Source organism: Solanum pennellii, chromosome 11 (genome assembly GCF_001406875.1).
Source record: "Solanum pennellii chromosome 11, SPENNV200".
NCBI lineage: Eukaryota > Viridiplantae > Streptophyta > Magnoliopsida > Solanales > Solanaceae > Solanum > Solanum pennellii.
In genome coordinates, this window is record NC_028647.1 from 43,902,551 (window position 1) to 43,924,382 (window position 21,832).

Consider the following 21,832-nt stretch of genomic DNA (forward strand, 5'->3'; position numbering starts at 1 on the left):
ATATTTACTACCTCTGTTGGCTTTAAATAGAAGTGTTCCCCCAAATTTTTATAGTACGCGTTTTCAATGTTTTTCATTCTTCTTCATCTTCTTCTGAAAACACTAATTTTAGTACATGTATTAAATTTATCCATATTATAGTATAATATATAAAATACATTAAAAGAAAACATCTTTTTACATTGAAGGGTTGTGACTTTTACAAAGAGTTACGACTTTTTTGAAGGGTTGTTATTTTTCCAAGGAGTTGTGACTTTTCCAATGAGTTGTGACTATTCTAAAGATTGTGACTTATATGATAAGAGACAATAATCACTTGTTCAGACTACTCTTGTTTGCTATATATAGGGGATCTCTCATCTTTTTATACCAAAAATTTATATGTTTTCTAATCTTCTTCTTTTTAACACCCAATTTAGTAAATGTTTTTTATTTCGAACTACATTTTTTTTAAACAACTATATAGACCATTGGTCCAATTGGTTGATAATTTCAAATAATCTAGATGAGAACTAATACCAAAAGTTTTAGCCCAAATTCAAAATATTTCATATCATATTTTTGTTTAAAGTTATAAAAAATAGACACATTTTCACATTGAATGCTTGTGACTTTTCCAATTGATTGTGAGTTTTTCAAATGATTTTAGCTTTTTAAAAGAATTGTAACTTTTTCACATGGGAAAAACTTTACAATATTTTGGAGATATTATTAACAACACTGTTCAACTTTCAATATATTGAAAAGGTACAAGTACCTTATCAAGTTGCAGCAAAAATCATTATCTCAGTTTGTTGTTTTTTTCTCAATTCTTATTACATCAAGAATGCGTAAAAAGTTTTCATAACACAAAAGACAATTAATTCTAGATAAATTCATAAAATTTAAAAGTTTAAATATCATTGAAGAAAACACTAACCTAAGTGTCAGACATAGTATTGACAGAAGGAAAAATCCCACAAATGGAAGTATGTATAAACCACAAAATTGTCATCATTGTGATTAGTTGCTTAAGAATCGTAGACATGTTGAATATAGGAATAAACGAAAAGAAATTGTATTTTTTTTTATTTAGTTTTTTTGTGAAGATCCGGAGTGGACATCCAAGGAATTGGCGACGTTCCACAGAAATTAGAGATGAATTTTGTCATGGACAAGACTATACAACAATGTGTACGATTTATCTAATTTGTATCAGTAGTTCTTCAAGAGACGCAACTGAAGGAACATATTAATAATTTTAAGAGATACAAGAGTTGAAAAAACAAGTTTAAAGGTTAAAAGAAAATAGAGGTAGAAAATAAATAAGAAGAAGGAAATATAAAAGTAAATTTCTAAATTCTAAGAGTGTCGCGTAGGAAGTTATACACACACATATATATATATATATGAATAATGTATCGGCGGTGAAAGACTTTAAATAAGAGGACTTGTTGAAACATCATTTAATTCAAAAAATTTATTCTTCATATTTATTTAATGAAAGACCAAAACACGTGCTTTTGAGTTTCTATTAAATTTATCAAGTTCAAAACTAGTTTAATAAGATACGTAAGATTTTTTTGTGTATGTGGACACCTTCTATAAGGGAAAACACTCGAAATTGATGAATTAAATGTTTATATTTATTTTTGAACAGATAAATCTAAAAAAAATCTTATTCTCTTTTAACGGAATTATTATCTATGGATTCACGTCTAAGATAATGAAAAAGTTAAAGAGTAAAACGAAGAATAAATAATAAAATGTATTAAGAGTTAGAATTAAATATTTTTGGTTGTAGGACTAAAAAACTATTACAATTCATCTTTGTATTATAAAATAAAATATTCTTGAGAGTGTAGTCAGTTGAAAACAATGTCGACTAATCATCAATATGCTTATTTAGGTACTTCACCAGCGCCGATGATTTATCTAGTTTCAAGAGATTTATACTCTCGGTGTTCACAGTTCATCTATTATCACTTCTTCCATTGAGGAAACCTCTGTACCACTACCTGTATATATTATGGGAACACCAGTAGCTTATGAGATAAGGATTCATTTACACTTGTTTCTTAGACTCAACAACATTTCATAATCATAAGATAATAAATTGTTGGCTATTTTAGATACCTTCCCAGAGTTTTCCTTATTTCCAACTATAGTTTGGCAAGCCAATCTCCATGACTCAGGTTTCTGCATGCACATAAATAAAAATTGAATGAGCAACTCTGTACAATATGTATCTTGACAACAACAAAGAGTTTTTACTCATAATCATAATACAATGTGGCAGGGGTTGCAGAAGAAAAGTTGAAAGAAGAAGCCCATACCTTCTTTAGGTACCGGAGTTCTGTATTTGTTCTCTCATTCAGTACCTCCTTTCCTTGTATAATCTGTGTCACAAGGAATAAATTTGGGGAACAAATATGGAAAGTTAATATCTGTAAGACTAACATGTTTAGCCACCTATTATGTAATCTCACTACCAACCATTCAACAGATATGTCAAATTGTGATGTACAGACCAATTTTATTCTAACGTCTAATTAAAATGTGTTGCACTATCCATCTATGTTGTCAGAGAAAAGGCGTAAAATTCTAACATCTAATTAAAATGTGTTTATATACTTATGTAATCAGTGAACTTTCCTGAATGTATGTAAAAACCTCTAACAAGCTAATAGAACTGTGTTACTAGAGTTTCTAGCCTGAAAGTTGTGGATATCTCCCATTTAAATTCCTACTTCTGGTCCATTTGAGATATTTACTGAACAACTTTGAGCATAATCCTCGACTTGAAGGTTTGGAGTTGTTGGGAGTCGCTAATAATTGTACCAACTTCTCTAAGAAGAAGAGACACTTTGATGGAAGTTATATATATATATATATANAGAGATAAACACGCTTTCACATCTTCTTAACCCGAAATGGCTGGGAGAGGAAAGGTTTCATGGAACGTTTAACAAAGTTGATTGAGATTAGCTTTTGGACATGTAAATCATAGGAAGAAGACATAAAAAATACTTTCTTCGTTTCTTTTTAGTTGTCATAATAATATTTATCACAATTATTAAGAAAAAATTACTTCAGCATTTTAGATTTACGTCCCTTAAGAGAAGTATGCAAGTTTATCGTTGTACTCTTATTTTATATTTTCTTGAACTCAAATTTTCAATAAATAAATATTTATTTTAATTAATTATTTGACCTTTGAACATGAATTAATCATTTAATTTTCCTATATTGGTTAAATTCATACTTTCAATGCTAATGACTCTAAGGAATAAAATTAAAAAAACAGTCATATATTACTTTTGCAAAATTCCAAACATTAAAAAAACTATCTATTTTTAATAAAGATGACATATAAATATAAACAGAGAGAGTAATAAAGTATATTTTTAACTAATATATTTTCTTATAGTAATTCTTTAATCTTTTACACACATATATATATATATATATATATATATATATATATATATATATAAATTCTCTTTATCATTGTAGTTACAGTGTGTCGTAGTTGTAACTCCAAGAAGATATATGGTTTATGTAGGTTATCACAAGTTAATGAAGGTGTGTAAAATGGTCGCTATACTGCTACCAACTGTTAATGCATTTCATATTTCAATCTGTAGTGAAAAGAAAAAACAATTTAGGATTATGTCTTATTACTAAGAACAGACTTATACCTCCACAATACAAGTACCACAGCTTCCACCGCCTCCACAATTCATCACCTTTCCCTGCATGCCAAAAGGTAGACGCATTACTATTCAAGATCAAAACAAGTGCAACAATAAAACATACAGATTGATGTATTCAAATATATCTTCGATAAAGCATCTGTGCATTCATATAAAAGATGTTGATTAGTAATTGTTAAGTCCTATCGTAAAATGAACAAAGCTTGTAACAAATGCAATACAATTTCAATCACCTAATTGTTGACACACGTTCATTACTATCTAAAGTGACAGAAATTTTGTTGAATTCCTGAATAGTTACTTAACTTTGTTTTGTTTTTTAATAGTTAGTTATCTAAATTCTCTTAGTTAGCTTTCCGAATACCCTTGTAATTTTAGTCAGATATACAATTATGATTAGCTAGAACCTAGCAGCACTACATATTTTTAGGAAAACAATATATTTAAAATTGTTAAAACGATAGAATAAGAAGAAAGTAAAGAGAGGAGAAGACTCATTATTTCTCTTCATAATCGACGACATGACTTTTGAGGAAATCCTTATGCCACAAGGCTTTCTTTATACCATTGTATCATTTCCTCATTTTTTTTTCGCACTAAAATCCATTTGCAACCATCAAATTTGATACCATTAGGTGTTTGAACAGTAAGTCCAAAAACTTCACGCTTGGCAAGTGAATTCAACTCTGATTGAATGGTTCTTAAAATTTTGGCCAATCATTTCTTTGTCGACATTTTATAACATATTGAATTTCAAGATCCTCATTATCTTGCATGATATTTGTTGCAACATTATATAAGAAACATAATAAACCACTATTTCTGATTGATTGAGACTTGTTTCAACATCTCATAAATTTATGAATATTTCATTATTGTAACACTCCAAGAAGTCAAGACCTATGTTAGAGCCTCACAAGTTGATATAAGGTTGAAAATACTATTTTAAGACATAAATTAATGTTTAGAAGTCATCCAAGAAGTTTCAGATTCAACACGTTAAGGATTGTCCATGACTTCCAGAAACTACCTAAAATAAACTAGTTGACGTCCCTATGGTTAGTGGAAGGATTGGGAGGGTCAAATGAAGTCTAAAACTTGTAAAAGTCATTGGATAGGTAAAATGTAGTGCGAACTAAACGTCCAATAGTGACTCCCCAAGGACCACCCCAAGGGTCCTTGAAGAGGACCCCAACATGGGTAGGCAGGCTACCAAAACAGTTTTAGGGAAGCCTAGATTTGGCAGTCACTGTGTAACGCGCAACTGACACGCAACGTTGAAACATTTTCCTCGCTACGCGTGCACTCCACAAGTTCAACTGCCTCAACTCGTATTTTAAAAATAAAATATGGAACTTGCCTCACAACGCGGGGCCACTTTCCAGATTTGTTGAAATCATATTTTAAGCATTTTGACTTCACAAAAAGACTCATTTAAGTAAGGGGTATTTTCATTAATTTAGGAGGTTATTATATATAGACTATGGGTCAGTTATAAGTTATTTTTTACTCACGTAAATCAAATTTCCAAAACAAAACCCAAAAGCTCTCATTTCTCTCTACCTTCTCTCTCCCAAAAGTTTCCATTGAAGGAAGAACAAAGCTTGAATAAGAAGACAAATTTCTCTAGGATTTCCTTTAAATTTTGTGGATTACTCTTCATTAGGGTATGTTTCTTCACTCTTGAGATTCCTTTCTCCAAGAGGTTCTTTCAAAGTAGATTTCTAAATTACCCAATTCCATGGGGTTTTCCAACTGTAATGGGTTTTCTTCTAAACTTTAAATTGATGATCAATAGTGATTTCCTATGACTAATTAAGTGTATATTTTTGATTAATTGATGAAATTTTATGTAGATCATGTCCCTTTCTCCAAATTCCCCAAATTTTTTATCTTTCTTATGAATTGATGGGGATCGAAAAATATATTGATTCTAGACTTGTTTTATCTATTTTAATTTGTTCATGGACTGCCTAGGGTAATGTATTGTTGGGGTTGGATCTATTTTTTGAAGAATTCATTATGAACCCTATTCCCCTAATCCTAGGTTATGGATTGAAGTTAATTTGGATAGTAATGATACAATTGACCTTGTTATTATGTTAATTAATGTTGTATGATGATATCACACTATTGTTGGGTTGAACTGGGTGGTTAATGGTAAAACCATGGATTATGGCTTGTGAAGGAGATTGAATAAGTCTTTATGATCTTAACCTTTACTTCAATTATGATTAATTGTGTTTAGTTATGAAGTTATATTGAAGTACACCTTATGATAAGATTGATTAGGGTTGGTATGATATTGAATTGAAATGTATTGACTATGGTTTGTGAGATGTTGGATAAGATGTATATGTTATTAGTATAGTCATAACTTACTAATATTCCTTATAATGGTTTGATTATGTAAATGTGCTAATCTCACAAGTAACAATTGTAATCAAAGGACAATACCCATGCAATTCTTATTGAGTTATGATGTTGATTATAATATAAGGGATAGACCCTATGACCTAAACTAATCTATTAATATTAATAATGTTTTAAAGACATTTCAAAAGGGACTCTAGCTTAGCACGGAGTGAACTTGTAGATAAGGGATGGACCCTTCCCAAGGAGGGAAGGAAGGGTTCACCATAGTCGTCGCAGGGCGGCTAGCCTCATCTTCCAAAAAGGGCATAGAGTGATGTTTCCATGACATCTCTCAAGATCTATAAACTATGTTTCAACCATAGGAATACTATCTAGTTGATCCACCTAGATGCTATGTTCATGTTTGGTCCTACTTTGGCTGGTAGACCACCTTCCATCGATGTAAGGTTTTACATCACTGGATTCCACACTTAGCTCTTGTGGTCTATGTCGATTAAGACAATTTTTCCCGAAAGTAAAATTAATTAAGGAAGTAAAAACTCACTATGATGACTTAAGAGGTGTGACTCAGCCTAGGTAGGGGTATAGGACTCTACCTATGCCTTGCACTAGTTTTCCTTGAGGGAAGCCTTAGGAGGTTGTTATTATATTCTATAATGTATATGCTATATATGTAAGTGCCTCTTACATGTTAATGACACTATGTGATATGAGCTTCACTTATAAACATCTGGTTGATCTATATTGCTAAAGTATGATAATGTTATCTCTTAATGATATGGTATGTTAATTTGGGCATTTCTTATAGTTCTTGTTGAGTTTACTTCGCTAAGTAAGGTTATGGGGATTTGCTTAGTCATTGCACTAGTGGACTTATTGAGGGCTCATGAGTAATTGTCTTGCTTTGGTTATGATGTTATGAAATCTTATCTATGCTTGTTGATGTTATAACTTGATGATAGAGGTGTCCTGATTATGTGCTCAATTGTGTTGTATATTTTCTTGAGTTAAGAGTTATGTGTTTATTGGATTATATGAGTTCTTGCATATGCATAATGCTTTACAAAGTAAAATAGCATGCTTTAATTAAATATCCTTTTTAGCACAATTTCACTTGTTTTATGTGCATATACTCATACTTAGTACAAGTGTGTACTAACCCATCATTTATGTTTACTACAAATGTAGGATCCGACCGTTGAGCTTATAGAAGGCCTTTGAAGACTACTTGTATATTCCCGAAGAGTTCGGTAGGTCCTCACTTTCCGATGACAATACCATTATCAATCTATTAATCTTGTCCTAGTATAAGACTTTTTGTTCTTTCCTTTTCATTTTGAGATGATTGTTGTATAGCCTATATGAGGCTCCTTGTTGTATTGAAGTATGGGTTAAATGAAATTGTTGAATTCGTTGTTAGATGGTTTAATATGAGAAATATTATAGAATTCTTATGAGATTATGTTTCTATACTATGCATATGAAATAAGAGTATGTAATCTTCTTATACAAAGGGTCTATGTATACTCGATAAATATATATATTGTGTGTAACTGAAAGGTCTAAGTAAACCTCAATGTAAAAGTAATTGAAAAGTTTTAAATTTTTCGCATTTTTAACCTATGAATGTCATGATAAATGCCAAGAGGCTAGTCTTAGTCCTCTTCGAGGACGACAACGCCGATTATGTCTAGGGTGTGATTCCGAATGTGACAAACTCTGTATCAGAGCATGAGGTTGAATACCTTTGGGATTGATGTTTCATTAAACCACGTCTATGTAGATTCTTATTCATAATTGTGAAGCGCGCCATACTTATGAATGAGAAATTATGTGATGCTTAGGAAACTCTCATCTTCTTGTAATCCTATGTCGTGCCTCTAAGGTCTACTTTATGTGTGCTTTCACCTAAACCTTATATGGTTGTTATAGGTAAGAATACCCAAAGAGCATCCATAAGAAAGGATGAGGAAGGCATCGCTAATGCGGGAGCACAAGACAACCAAGTGCCTCCACTTGAAGAATTTTGTTATGCATGATCAAGTTCCAGTTGCTCCTTCTCCTATGGCGGATGGGGATATAAGGGCATATTTTCACCAAATGGACCAATCCATTACAACCCAAGAACAAGGCATCACTACTCAAGTACAAGATATGACGGCCCAAGCTAATCCGGAGGTGGGACTCCAAGAAAACCAACAAGTTAGCAATATGGCCTCCCGTTTGAGGGATTTCACTAGGATGAATCCTCTTACTTTCTATGGGTCCAAAGTTGAGGAAGACACCCAAGAGTTCAATGACGAAACCTAAAAGATTCTCTATGCTATGGGGTTGACTACAAGTCAGAACGCCGAGTTAGCCACCTACCAACTCAAATAATGGCCCAAACTTTCTACGTCGGATGGAGAGACAATAGGCCTATAAGGGGTGGACAGGTGACATGGGAGGTTTTCAAGAAGACTTCTCTTGATAGATTCTTTCTTAGGGATAAAAGGAAAATCAAAGTTTAAGAATTCATCAACCTTCAACAAGGAGGTATGAGTGTATTTGACTACTCTATGAAATTTACTAAATTGTGAAGCTATGCTCCTTCTTTGGTTTCCGACCCTAAAGATGAAATGAGTCACTTTATGATAGGAGTGTCGGATGACTGGAAAGAAGAATGTCATTCGGCTATACTACATGATAATATGAACATTTCGCGTCTCATGGTTCATGCTTAAAAAGTGGAAGAGACTAGGGTGAAGAGGAAGAGCAGGGAAGCAAATATGGCCAAGTCTTTTGACGGTGGTTCTTCAAAGGGTAGGCTTGATATCCAGGACAATCCTAGGTTCAAAATGAGGTTCTCCAGTCAAGTTCATTCAAAGTTCCCTAAGGCTCGTGATGATAGGGTGTCTAACCCTAAGTCTCAAAAGGGAAGTGGTACTAGTTAACCATGTAAGAAGACAACTTGTGGAAAGTGTGGCAAGAAGCCTTATGGTGATTGCCTCATTGGGACGAACAATTGTTTTAGGTGTGGCAAAAGTTGGCACAAAGTTAGAGATTGCCTAAATTTGAAGGGGAAATACAAGGGGTGTGGACAAGAAAGTGGTTCTAATGTTGATGATCCAATGAAAAATCGCATTCATGCTTTCCGATATAGAGGTGAGCAAGAGACTTCTCTCGATGTTGTGACCGGTATGTTGAATGTTTCTATTGATGTATATGTTTACTTGATACTGGTGCTAATTTTTCATTTGTTACTCCTCTAGTATCTAGAAAGTTTGACATTTTTCATGATATCTTGAATGAACCTTTTATGGTGAATACCCCGTGGATGAGCCGGTTGTTTCTAAGAGAGCATATAGAAATTGTCCTCTATTTTTGCCCAATAGATTTACTCATGTGGAGTTAGTAGAACTCGATATGGTTGATTTTGATGTTATTTTGGGTATGGAATGGTTTCATGCTTTTTTAGCTTCCATAGATTGTAGAATAAGGATGGTGAAGTTTAACTTTCCAAATGAACCCGTTACAGAGTGGAAGGGGGGAATTCTATTCCTAGAGGTCTTATCATTTCTTATTTGAAAGCTTGTAAGATGATCTCAAAAGGGTGTTTATGCCATATTGTGAGAGTCAAAGATCTAGACTCAGAGATTCTTCTTATTGATTCGGTCCTCGTAGTAAGGGAATCTCCGGAGGTCTTTCCTTATGATCTTCCCAGTATTCCTCCCGAACGGGAAATTGATTTTGGTATCGACTTGTTATCGGATACAAATCTCATTTCAATTCCTTCTTATCAGATGGCTCGGGCCGAATTGTAAGAGTTGAAGCCTCAACTCAAAGATTTACTCGACAAAGGCTTTATTCGGCCTAGTATTTCTCCATGGGGTGCTCAAGTATTGTTTGTGAAAAAGAAGGACGTGTCCTTTATAATGTGCATCGATTACCGTTAACTCAACAAGTAACAATAAAGAACAAGTATCCTCTCCCTTGGATTGATGATTTATTTGATCAACTCCAACGTGCGAGTTACTTTTCAAAGATTTACTTGAGATCGGGATATCACCAACTTAGGGTGAGAGGTGAAAATATACGCAAGACGGCATTTCAAACTAGATATTTGTCACTATCAGTTCTTAGTAATGTCCTTTGGTCTCACGAATGCTCCGTCGGCCTTTATAGACCTAATGAATAGGGTTTTTCAAAGTTACCTAGATTCATTTGTCATTGTCTTCATTGATGAAATCTTGGTACATTCAAAAATTAAGGGTGATCACATAGATCATTTGAGAGTGGTTTTACAAGTGCTTAAGGAATACCAAGTATAGTAAATGTGAGTTTTGGTTGAGGTCGGTAGCATTTCTTTGTCATATTATTTCTAGTAAGGGTGTTGAAGTTTATTTAAGAAAGACCGAAGCGTGAAAAATTTGCCAAGACCTTTGGATTCTACGGATATTAGGAGTTTCTTAGGCCTAGACGGTTTTTTTTGAAGGTTTATTGACGGGTTTGCATACATTGCTTCCCCTTTCACAAACTTGACTCAAAAGAATGTGAAATTTGAGTGGTCAGAGGCATGTGATAAGAGATTCTAAATGTTGAAGAAGGCTTACTTCCGCTCCGGTATTGATCCTATCAGAGGGTACTAAGGGTTTTGTGGTATATTGTGATGCATCCATTAGGTTGGGGTATGTTCTTATGCAACATGGCAGAGTTATTGCCTATTCTTCTATGCAAATCAAAGTTCATGAGAAAAATTATCCGACTCATGACCTTGAGTTGGTGGCCATGGTATTTTCCTTGAAAATATGGAGGCATCATCTCTATGGGGTTTATGTTGATGTGTACAACGGACCATAAAAGTATTCTATACGTATTCACCAAAATGAGTTTAATCTCCAGCAATGGACATGGTTAGAGTTGTTGAAAGACGATGACACGAGTGTTCTCGATCACCCCCAGCAAGGCTAATGTCGTATCGGATGCTCTAAGTCAATTTTCTATAGGAAGTGTGTCTCATGTGAAAGAAGCCAAGGGAATCCTACTGAAAGATGTTCATAGGTTGTCTAGTTTAGGGGTTCGAATTGAAGATTCTCCAAATGGTGGTGTAGTGGTACATCATAACTCCGAGTCGTCTTTTGTGGTTCAGGTGAAGTCTAAGAAACACCTTGATCCATTTTTAATGGAGTTGAAAGAATCGGTTCTTGGAAAGATGAATGAGTCATTCTCCCAATGGGGGGATGTTGTTCTTATGTATCAGTGGAGATTGTATGTGCCTACTGTGGATGATTTGAGGAGTAGGAACCATGAGGAAGCTCATGGATCCCGTTACTCTATTCATTCGGGTTCTATAAAGATGTACCATGATCTTAGAGAGGGGTTTTGGTGGGATGTCCTAAAATGGGATATTGCAGAGTTTGTTGAAAAGTGTCCGACTTGCCAACAAGTGAAGGCCGAGGACCAAAAGCCGAGTGGTTTACTACTAGAAATCCAAATTCCTACATGGATGTGGAAAATGTTAACATGGATTTCGTAGTTGGGTTGCCTCAAACTCGAAAGTAATATGACTCTACATGGGTGATAATGGATAGATTGACCAAATCCTCTCACTTTATTCCCATCAAGTCTACTTATTCGGCGGAAGATTATGCAAGGATCTATATTGGCAAAATACTGAGTCTTCATGGGGTTCCATTGTCCATCGTATCGAATAGAGGTGCTCAATTTACATCTAGGTTTTGAAGGTATTATAAAAGGTTTGGGTACTCAAGAGAAGTCAATCACCGATTTTCATCCTCAAATGGATGGTCAAATGGAGGGTACTATTCAAACTCTTAAAGATATGCTTAGAGCTTGTGTCATTGACTTTAAGGGAAATTAAGATGAGCATTTTCCTTTGGTGGAGTTCTCATATAATAATAGTTTTCATTCATCCATATATATGGCTCCTTTCAAAGGATTGTAATAGGGAGGTGTAGATCTCCTATTGGGTGGATTGAGGTTGGGGATTCTTTGCTTCTTGTCTCAATTTTTGTTTTAAGATTTTGGGGAAAGTTCATATCATAAGGAACCGGTTGCAAACAGCCTATAGTCGGTAAAAGTCTTATACCGATAATAGGAGAAGGGATTTAGAGTTTGATGAAGGTGATAAACTATACTTGAAAATTTTGCCTATGAAAGGGGTGGTTAGATTTGGCAAGAAAGGGAAGTTGAGTCCTCGTTATGTGGGTCCCTATGAAATCTTGCAAACGTTTGGCAAGGTTCTATATGAGTTGAAAGTCCCTATTGAACTATCTTTGGTTCATCTTGTTTTTCTTGTTACCCATGCTTAAGAAGTGCATTGGTAATCTCAAGTGCATTCTTTCTGTTGAAGGTCTTTTTATTAAAAAAAACCTCTCTTATGATGAGGTTCCGGTTAAAATCCTTGATCGTCAAGTATAGAGGTTGGGGAACAAAGACGTGGCCTCCGTGAAAGTGTTACAGAGAAACGACCTAGTTGAGGCAGCAACATGGAAGACCAAGGCCGACATGAAGTCCCGTTATCCTGATCTCTTTCCTAAAGGTTAGTTGTTCTTACTAATAATGAAAATAATGAGTTGCTTTGAACTTGACTGGTTTTGCAAAGTTTTGCATATTTGTGTTAAGAAAGTTTTATGCTAAAATGTGTTTCATGGAAAAAATCTCTTTTGCTTGATTTGCAGTATTTGTGTGTTTGGTATGTTGTTGCCTTCATGAAATGATATTGAGCATAATTATATGTTTACAAGGAAATTCCTCATGTTATGATTTGAGCTCTTATGTGTCAAAGTTGATGATTTGGGTTACTTATGTAAATGTCATTATTATGTGTTGAATGGAGTGGTGAGACACTCCTTGAAATTCTACATCATGTCGATCTTGAATATTGTTGTTGGGATGCTAGTCTTAAGTCTATCCTTTCCTTTTAATGGATTAGTGTCATTCGGACACGAATGTTCCTTAGAGGGGATAATGTAAAACTTCGAAAAGTCAAGACCTAAGTTAGAGCCTTAGAAGTTGATCTAAGGTTGATAATACTGTTTTAGGACAAAATTATTGTTTAGAATTCATCCAAAAAGTTTTACATCCATGACGTCATGGAACATCCATAATATCCGGAAACTAGCTAAATTGAATTAGTTGACAGCCCTATGTTTGGTGGAAGGATAGGGAGAGTCAAATAAGTCTAATACTTGCAAAAAGAATTTGGATAGGTAAAATGTAGTACAAAGGGTCCAAAGGTCCAAGAACGACTCACCAAGTACCACCCGAAGGGTCCTTGAGGAGTACGCCAACATGGGTAGGCAGGCTGCCAAAACAGTTTTGGGGTAGCCTAGATTTGGCAGTCAATGCACGATGGGCAGCTGACACGTAGCCTGACAAATTTTGCCTCGATATGCGTGCACGCCACGAGGTCTACTTCCTCAACCTAAATTTCAAAAATAAAATATGGAACTAGCCTCGCGACGCGAGGCCACTTACGAGATTCCTTGAAATCGTATTTTAAGCATTTTGACATCACAAAAAGACCCATTTAAGTGAGCGGTGTATAAGACCTCCAAAAATGACTTAGGTGAAACTAGGTAAAAATGTGTGTGACAGGAAGTCTTGAAGTCTTAAGAGAGTTTAAAATGATTTTTGAGGCAGTGTCTCAAGATTTGGGTGATGTTTGAAGTCAAACGTCAAGGGACGACCAAGACATTCAACGACTAGTCACCTATGTTTCTTAAGTGATTTAATCTGCTTCTATGTGACTAATTATTTTATGAGGTCCTTATATTATTGATAATATTGTTGAGAGTCCGCATGTTGAGTTTGGTAAGATTTGGAGGTCAAACATCGAAGAACATCATGTGAAGTTAGAATGATAGCTTTTAGACATCCTTGTTAGTTTTGATGTGTTTTAGCTTGTTGTGGCTTGATTGATGTTGAACTTGTTTGGGAATTTTCTTAATACGTAGACGTTCATATTTATAGTAATAACTTCTACGTACGCCTCCACCTACGACCCACAAGGAGCCTTAGAAGGAGGACCTCAACGTGGAGCTCAACACTGTCAGGCAGTGGCAATCGACCGCCCCATTCGACGGCAATTTGACCATACGATGGACCGTCGATGCGTGGTGTCGTTGGATCCATGTATTCTTCATGTTAAGGATCTACAGAAGCAACCAATGGACCCCATCGACGGGGCGTTGTCTCACGAATGGACTGTCAATGCTGGCGTCAATGGTGCTGCAATTTTCTACCAACTTTCTTTGAAGACTTGGTGGTTTTTTGGGAAATTCACCCCAAGTTTTATAAAAAAGGAGGACGATTATTTTGGGTGTTTATGGTATTTTAAGAGTATAGAAGTCACGAAAGTCTCATTTAAACCCTAGCATCTAGATCAAAACCCATTCCCTTCCAAAGTTTCTCCAAAAACCTCCATGAGAGCTCAAGGTGAATATGGAGCTTGAAGATGGATCCTCAATGGAATTTTTTCTTCAATTATCATAGGGTTATTATAATAAGTTATGTGAGTTCTTAATCTAAGGCTTTCTATCACCTTAAACTCAACTTCAAAGATGATTTTCAAAGATTTCAAAAAGATGAAAAGTCCAATTTCTACTCTATGTCTTGGGTTCTTGCATGAAATGTTGTGAAACATTAAGATATGATATTATTGATGTATAATTGATGTTTTCAAATGACATTATCCATGAACCCTTGACCGTCTCAAGTCTCTCAATTTAACTAAAATATGGGATATGTGATCATGATTTGATATTAATGAATTCATGTGTATATTGTTATAGGATTCTTATTTTTGTATAGATTATCATTTTATGGTTTAGAGGCTGTTTCAAATTGATAAATTGAGTATTGTACATTCTTAAATCCATTGGATATTAAGCTTATTGAATTGATATTGACATAATTCTTTTGAATTCTAGTGTAGTTTTCTAAGGGCTATTGAATGGTGTAAGAATTTTATTCAATTGATGTCTAATTGTCTTAGATTGATAAATCTATATTAAATTGACCTAGATTCATTGAGTATTATAGTTTATGCATTGTATTGATGTTCATGGTCATGGGTAAGGGCCTCATGGTATAGAATTGGATGATTTAGCTTTGGATTGAAGTGGTGAGATTGAATGGGTGGTATGCTGCCCTAAATATCTTAATATTATGTATAGATTTTGTATATATTATTTGATTGGTGTGGTTCACTTATGATGGCAGTGTTATGTGAATGATGTGGCCTTGTTTTTCAGTGTTACTTTATATATTATGGTGATCATGGCCGTGTCAAAAATACTTGAAGTATTATGATGATTTGTTTAGTTGACTTTAGTGATGTATGATCATAATCATCTATATGTTATTAACGTGAAAGTGTGTTTCTTCTATGGATATTAGGTGATCATATTAGACTATGACAATGTCTTTATGTGTGTGTAGTCCTAGAGTTGATACATGACTTTTCCTACTTGACTATATGAGTCTATGATGTTTTTAATGATGATGATATAGTACTGTTTAAGATGAATTAAGATTATAATGGTTATTCAAATGTGCTTTTACAATGACATGTAATATGTGCTAGAGTGAAGTATGTTGTGTCTTGTTTTGGTAGACTTGAGTCCTTTACTTGATGCATGTATGAATGTGAATATGAGATGTTTTGACTTAGGATGATAAAGCCTCTTAGTCTTGTATGTATAAATGGTATGAGACCTTGAATGTTTCTAAGATAGTCCTTTATGTAAAATCATTAACCTAGTAGTAAGGTTATGAACATTGATGTCGAAAGTCGTAATGCTATCCTTCTTTTAATAAATGATGGACATGAGGTTGATTGGATGGAACGACATCATATAATCATTAGGAAAGTCATTATGAGTTATCTTGTCTCCATTGTAAGGCATCCCTAGGGGACCTTTTTGGTAGGGTTAATGTTATTGAGTTATGAACTTGATATGCAACCCCTTTGTATGAACCTTTAATGTCAATTACACTATGAGAAAAAAGGCTAGCACCCAGTGAGTATGGTAAGGTAAGTTGATCTAGTTCATGTATGAGGCTACAGTACAAAGCACGCTCTTCATATTCCTTAAGTATGTGCCTACATGGGATATGTCCATGTCCAACCATTGGCAACTAAAACACCCTCCGTCGAAGTTTGTTACAACTACGGATTCCATGATTTGCTACCATAGTCTATGTTAGTTATTGCATATTCCCATCATCTGGGATACCTACTAGTATTGGAGAAGTTCTATGAAGTCTAGGTGGTGTTATGGGATGTTATGTATACATTGGACAATAGGATTTGAAGATGTTAGTGAAGATCCATATGTCTTATCCAAGACCATAACTTGGATGTCCTTATGTGATGAATATCTCTTAAATGAAATAAGGAATGTGATTGCTTAAGTTAAGAAAGCATGTTAAATGAATAAATACTTATCTAGAGTAGTTAAGGATTGTCTAGTTAAGGTGTGAAGGAGGCATAGGAATAGTCACTTCGTATCTTACCTAAATGAGTCTTAATAATGACTCAAGTTAAGTAAGTTAGCTGATTAAGTAGACATGATACAAACATATGTAGTCTCAAGGATTACTTAGGTAATCTTGAAGAGGTTAATCATGAACCTTCTCTTGTTGATTCTTTTTAATGGAGAATGTCACATTACATGTGCTATTTTTTTTAAGTGAGAATAATTTTATCCTAGGTAATCTATAGGATATCTTGAGTGTGTGTAAGGGATTGTATGGGAGGTCATTTCCCAACTCACTCAAGTGAATTTTAGAATCACCTTTGGTAGGACGATCTCATGTTCATGTGCTTGATATGATGCAAGTGTGTACCTAATTATAGGTGGTCTTAAGGATCCCTTGTGAAGTTGAGAATCTTCACTGTAATAGTAAAGTTAGTTTACTGTAAGTTGGCATGAGTTTACTATAATATTGCTAAAAATATTAATTGCTTAAATAATTTCTTATGTGTTCCTAAGGTGTTAAATGTTGTTCGTATGTTAATAGTATTGTGTTTTAATCAAAATTCATGGAAAGCATGCAATTTACTAAATGTCCCTTTTTCATGGATTTTGCATGGCTTCCATACTTAGTGCATCTAATGTTCTAACCCCTTCTTTTCCCTTTTTGACTAAAGTATAGGGAATTGGAAGTCTTGATATGCCATGGAGGATGGATAAGTTTCTAAAGATCGGAGATGAAGTATTGATGAGTCTTTATCTATTCGAGGACAATATCCACATGTTACTTTATGTCTTAGTCTTTATTTTATGTCTTGTATGGGCTTAGTCCCAAATATTGTATACTCCAAAGTTTAGATGGTTCAATGAGATGTTGTAAAGGTTTAATGTTTTAATGAAAGTCTTCTGTTTGCATATTGATTATGCAAAGATATCTTTGTGTGTGAAGAAAGTTTTAAATTTTACTCATTTTAGAATGTTTATTATGCAATGAATGATACAAGTGGCTCATGTGAGACTTCTTGATGTCTCATTTGTCGTGTGGCGACTCAAGGATGATCTAACTTCTAGTGTGTACTTGTGGGTCATTATAGGGTGTCTCATTTTAGAATGTTTATTATGCAATGAATGATACAACTGTCTCATGTGAAACTTCTTGAAGTCTCATTTGTCGTGTGGCGGCTCAATGATGCTCTAACTTCTATTGTTTACTTGTGGGTCGTTACAGGATGTTGTTGGTAATTTAGCGGGTGATCATGTATAGCCTAAGGGTCAGTTTTAAGTCATTTTAACTCATCTAAATAAAATAATCAAAACAAAACCCAAAATCTCTAATCTATCTCTACCTTCTCTCTCCAAAAATCTTCTATTGAAGGAAGAACAAAGCTTGACTAAGAAGACCAATTTCTCTAGGATTTCACTTCAATTTTGTGTTATTCTTCATTAAGGTGTGGGTTCTTCACTCTTGGGATTCCTTTCGCCAAGAGGTTCTTTCAAAGTTGATTTCTTAATTACCCAATTCCATGGAGGGAAGGAAGGATTCACCATAGTCTTCGCGGGGTGGATAGCTTCATTTTCCAAAAAGAACATAGAGTGATGTTTCTATGATAGCTCTCAAGATCCATAAACTATATTTCCACAATAGGAATACTAGCTAGTGGATCCACCTAGATTCTATGTTCATATTTGGTAATACTTTGGTCGATAGACCACCTTGCTTCGGTGTAAGCTTTTACAACACTAGATTCAACACATAGCTCTTGTGGTCTATGTCGGTTAAGGAAATTTTTCCTAAAAATAAAATGAAGTAAGGATGTAAACACTAACTAGGGTGACTTAAGAGGTGTGACTTAGTCTAAGTAGGGGTATGGGACTCTACCTATGCCTTGCACTAGTTTGCCTTGAAGGAAGCCTTAGGAGGTTATTATTATATTCTATAATGTATATGTTATATATGTGATTGACTCTTACATGTAAATGACACTATATGTTATGGGTTTCACTTATGAACATGTGGTTGATCTCTATTGCTAAAGTATGATTATGTTATCTCTTAATGATATGGTACGTTAAGTTGTGCATTCCTTATAGTTCTTGTTGAGATTACTTGGTTGAGTAAGGTTATAGGGTTTTGCTTAGTCATTGCACTAGTAGACTTAATGACGGTTTATGGGTAATTGTCTTGCTTTTGTTATGATGTAATGAACTCTTATCTATGCTTATAGATGTTATAACTTAATGATAGAGTTGTCTTGATTATGTGTTCAATTGTGTGTATATAGACTTGACTTAAGAGTTATGTGTTTATTGGGTTATACGACTTCTTGGATATGCATAATGCTTTTTAAAGTAAAATAGCATGCTTTAATGAAATGTCCCTTTTTATTATAATTTCACTTGTATTATGTAAATAGAATCATACTTAGTACAAGTGTGTACTAACCCATCTTTTATGTTTACTACAAATGTAGGATCCGACCGTTGAGCTTATAGAAGGCCTTTGAAGAGAACTTGGATATTCCCTAAATGTTCGGTAGGTCCTAACTTTCCAAGGAAAAGGCCATTATCAAGCTATTAACGTTATCCTAGTATAAGACTTTTAGTTCTTTCCTTTTCATTTCGAGTCCATTGTTTTATCGCCTATATGAGATTCTTTGTTGTATTGAAGTATTGGTTAAACTCAATTGTTGAATTCGTTATTAGATAGTTTAATATGAGACATATTGTAGACCTCTTATGAGATTTTGTTTCTATTCTATGCTTGTGAAATAAAAGTAGAAGACTATGTAATCTTATTATATGAAGGGTCTATTTATACTCGATAAACATATATTGTGAGTAAGTTAGGTCTTAGTAAACATCAATGTAGAAGTAATCGAAAAACTTAAAATTTCTGCATTTTTAACCTATGAATGTCATGATGAATTCTAAGAGGCTAGTCTTAGTCTTCTTCGAGGACGTTGGCGTCGGTTACGTCTAGGGGGTGATTCCCGGATGTGATAATTATTTTTTTGAGTCTCAAGTTCATTGATTATTTCATGAATATCAAATTTGTTTAAATTTTGAACTTCTATATGAGATGCTTTCATAGTGTCAGCTTGGCAGATAATCTTTCTTTTTCAAGGATTTTGATTCATAGAACCAATGGTTTACCATGCTTTAGGCGTGTTTTTGACTCATTAGATATGACCCAAGTGGATGGTCCTATAGGGGCATCAATTCTAATTTGGACATTCTTTGGCGGATATGTGATATAGTAATACTTTTCAAATATATAAATACGTGTGGCATTTGATTAGCAATTTTCTACAGATGAATAATCTTTTGTACTTCTTTCTCACAAATATAAGAATATGGATCAAGATGTTACAATGATACCTTTTTCCACAAAATTTATCATTTTATTTAACTTTTATCTGCCCTCTAATTTTAGGAAAACTGTCTCATCAAACCGACAATCTGCAAATCAAGCAATAAACATGTCTCCAATCTATGGTTCAAAAAATAGTGAATAAGAGAGGGTGTGTAACACCTCGTAATTTTCATTACCCACACTCGAGCCTCATATGTTATATAATGATTATTTTAGACATAAAATAGTTTAAATATCTTGTTTGAGAAGTATTGGATCCTTAGCATAAAAGAAAGTCCTTGATATCTAAAAATTAGGTAAATTGAACTAGTTGACGTCCCTATGTTTGGTGAAGGTTTGGAAGGATCATATGAAGTCCAAACCTTGTAAAAAGATTTTATATACGTAAGATTTAGTATAGAGGATCAAAAATTACAGCCACTAAACCACAAGAACCACCGGAAGGTTCCTTGGGGAGGACACGAACATAGGCGAGCAGGCTGCTAAAGAACACTACGGATAGCAAGGATTTTTTGCCTGCTGCGCGACACACAATTATCATGTAGGGATTCAAAAATGGCCTCACGAAGCTGAGCCTACACAAGGTCTAATGCCTCAACCTTGATTATAAAATATAAATGGGGAATTAACCCCGCGATACGTAGCAAAGTCCCAGATTCATAAAAGTCATATTCTGAACATTTTGACTAAAGACCCATTTAAGTGAGGGGTACTTTCGGTAATTTAATGGGTGAATATATAAGTTTTTAGGTTCAGTTTTAGGTCAATTTTAACACTCAAATCAAGTCCCAAAAGTTGAAATACAAAATCACTCTCATCTCTCTCTCAAATTCTCTCTTCCTTCAGACCTACATTGAAGACCATTAGAGCTCCAAGAAAAAGATACAAGCCTTCCAGTTTCTAACCTAATTTCGTGGATTTATCATATTTAAGGTATGGTTTCGTTCACTCTTGATATCCTTTTCCCCAAGAGTTCCCTCCAAAAGATGATTTCTGAATTCCCAAAATCTAGGTTTTCTTCGACACATGGGTCTTCTTTGAAAAACAAAATTATCAATCAATTGTGATAAATTTTGATGAATTAATGTTGTTTAAGTATATATTTATTATTTATTAATGATTTCCTATGATATTTCCCTATACCCATGTATTTCCCCTAATTTCATGAAAACCTTGAATTGATATGGTGAATTGTGAAGATTATGAACATCTAGATTGACTACATTGTTTTCAATTATCTAATTGCTTCCTGAATTTACCTTGTTTATGTAATTGGTTATGTATTCTTTGTAATGGAGGTATGAATGTTCTTGGAAGGGAAACGATGTATGTTGATTAGTTCTTTTTGGATTCAATTATGAATTATGAGTTACTTAGATAGTATTGATTCTAGGTCTAATGCGTGGTTGTGATGTTGTGCTAAGTATTACTCATCCTTAAACCTATACTATTGAATTGGTTATGAATTATACAAGTATGTTATGGTATGATTATTATATGATTGACTGTAGTTTCTCATGATTATAATAAAGTGTTAAGTTAAATATTTACTATCTTATGAGATGGTGTATAAAGTGAAAAGATTGTTCTCACTTGTGATGACCTATGAGCTAGATATGATAAGTTGTTTACATATGGGTCTAGAAGAGACTAATTTGAACTTATATGATGAATTAATATGATTACTAAAAAGAATTAATGTTTAGCACTGAAAGGCCATATAAATGAGATGGAGGTCTCACGTTAGTATGTCCGGCCTCCCACGTAGGTTTCCTCACATTAGTAAGTCTGGATTCCCAAATTATATGTTGTCTCATGATATGGAAACCCCAAGTTAGTAATTTAAGGTTAACAATCTCTTTGATCCTTAACTATGTGCCAATAAGGACTCTAGCTTAGTGGATCCA

At 34.1% G+C, this 21,832-nt stretch overlaps 1 protein-coding gene across 1 annotated transcript in view; it reads right to left on the reverse strand.

The window, feature by feature from the left end:
* Positions 1–1,722: 1,722 nt before the first annotated feature.
* LOC107004549 (photosynthetic NDH subunit of subcomplex B 3, chloroplastic) overlaps positions 1,723–21,832 on the reverse strand; it is a 39,831-nt gene continuing 19,721 nt past the window's right edge. Inside the window, exons 3-6 of the mRNA XM_015202782.2 lie at positions 3,681–3,734; positions 2,316–2,378; positions 2,116–2,178; positions 1,723–1,997 (exon numbers count right to left, since the gene is read on the reverse strand). Coding sequence (XP_015058268.1) covers positions 1,962–1,997; positions 2,116–2,178; positions 2,316–2,378; positions 3,681–3,734 — 216 coding nt within the window. The 3' untranslated portion in view covers positions 1,723–1,961. The remainder of the gene's footprint in view (positions 1,998–2,115; positions 2,179–2,315; positions 2,379–3,680; positions 3,735–21,832) is intronic.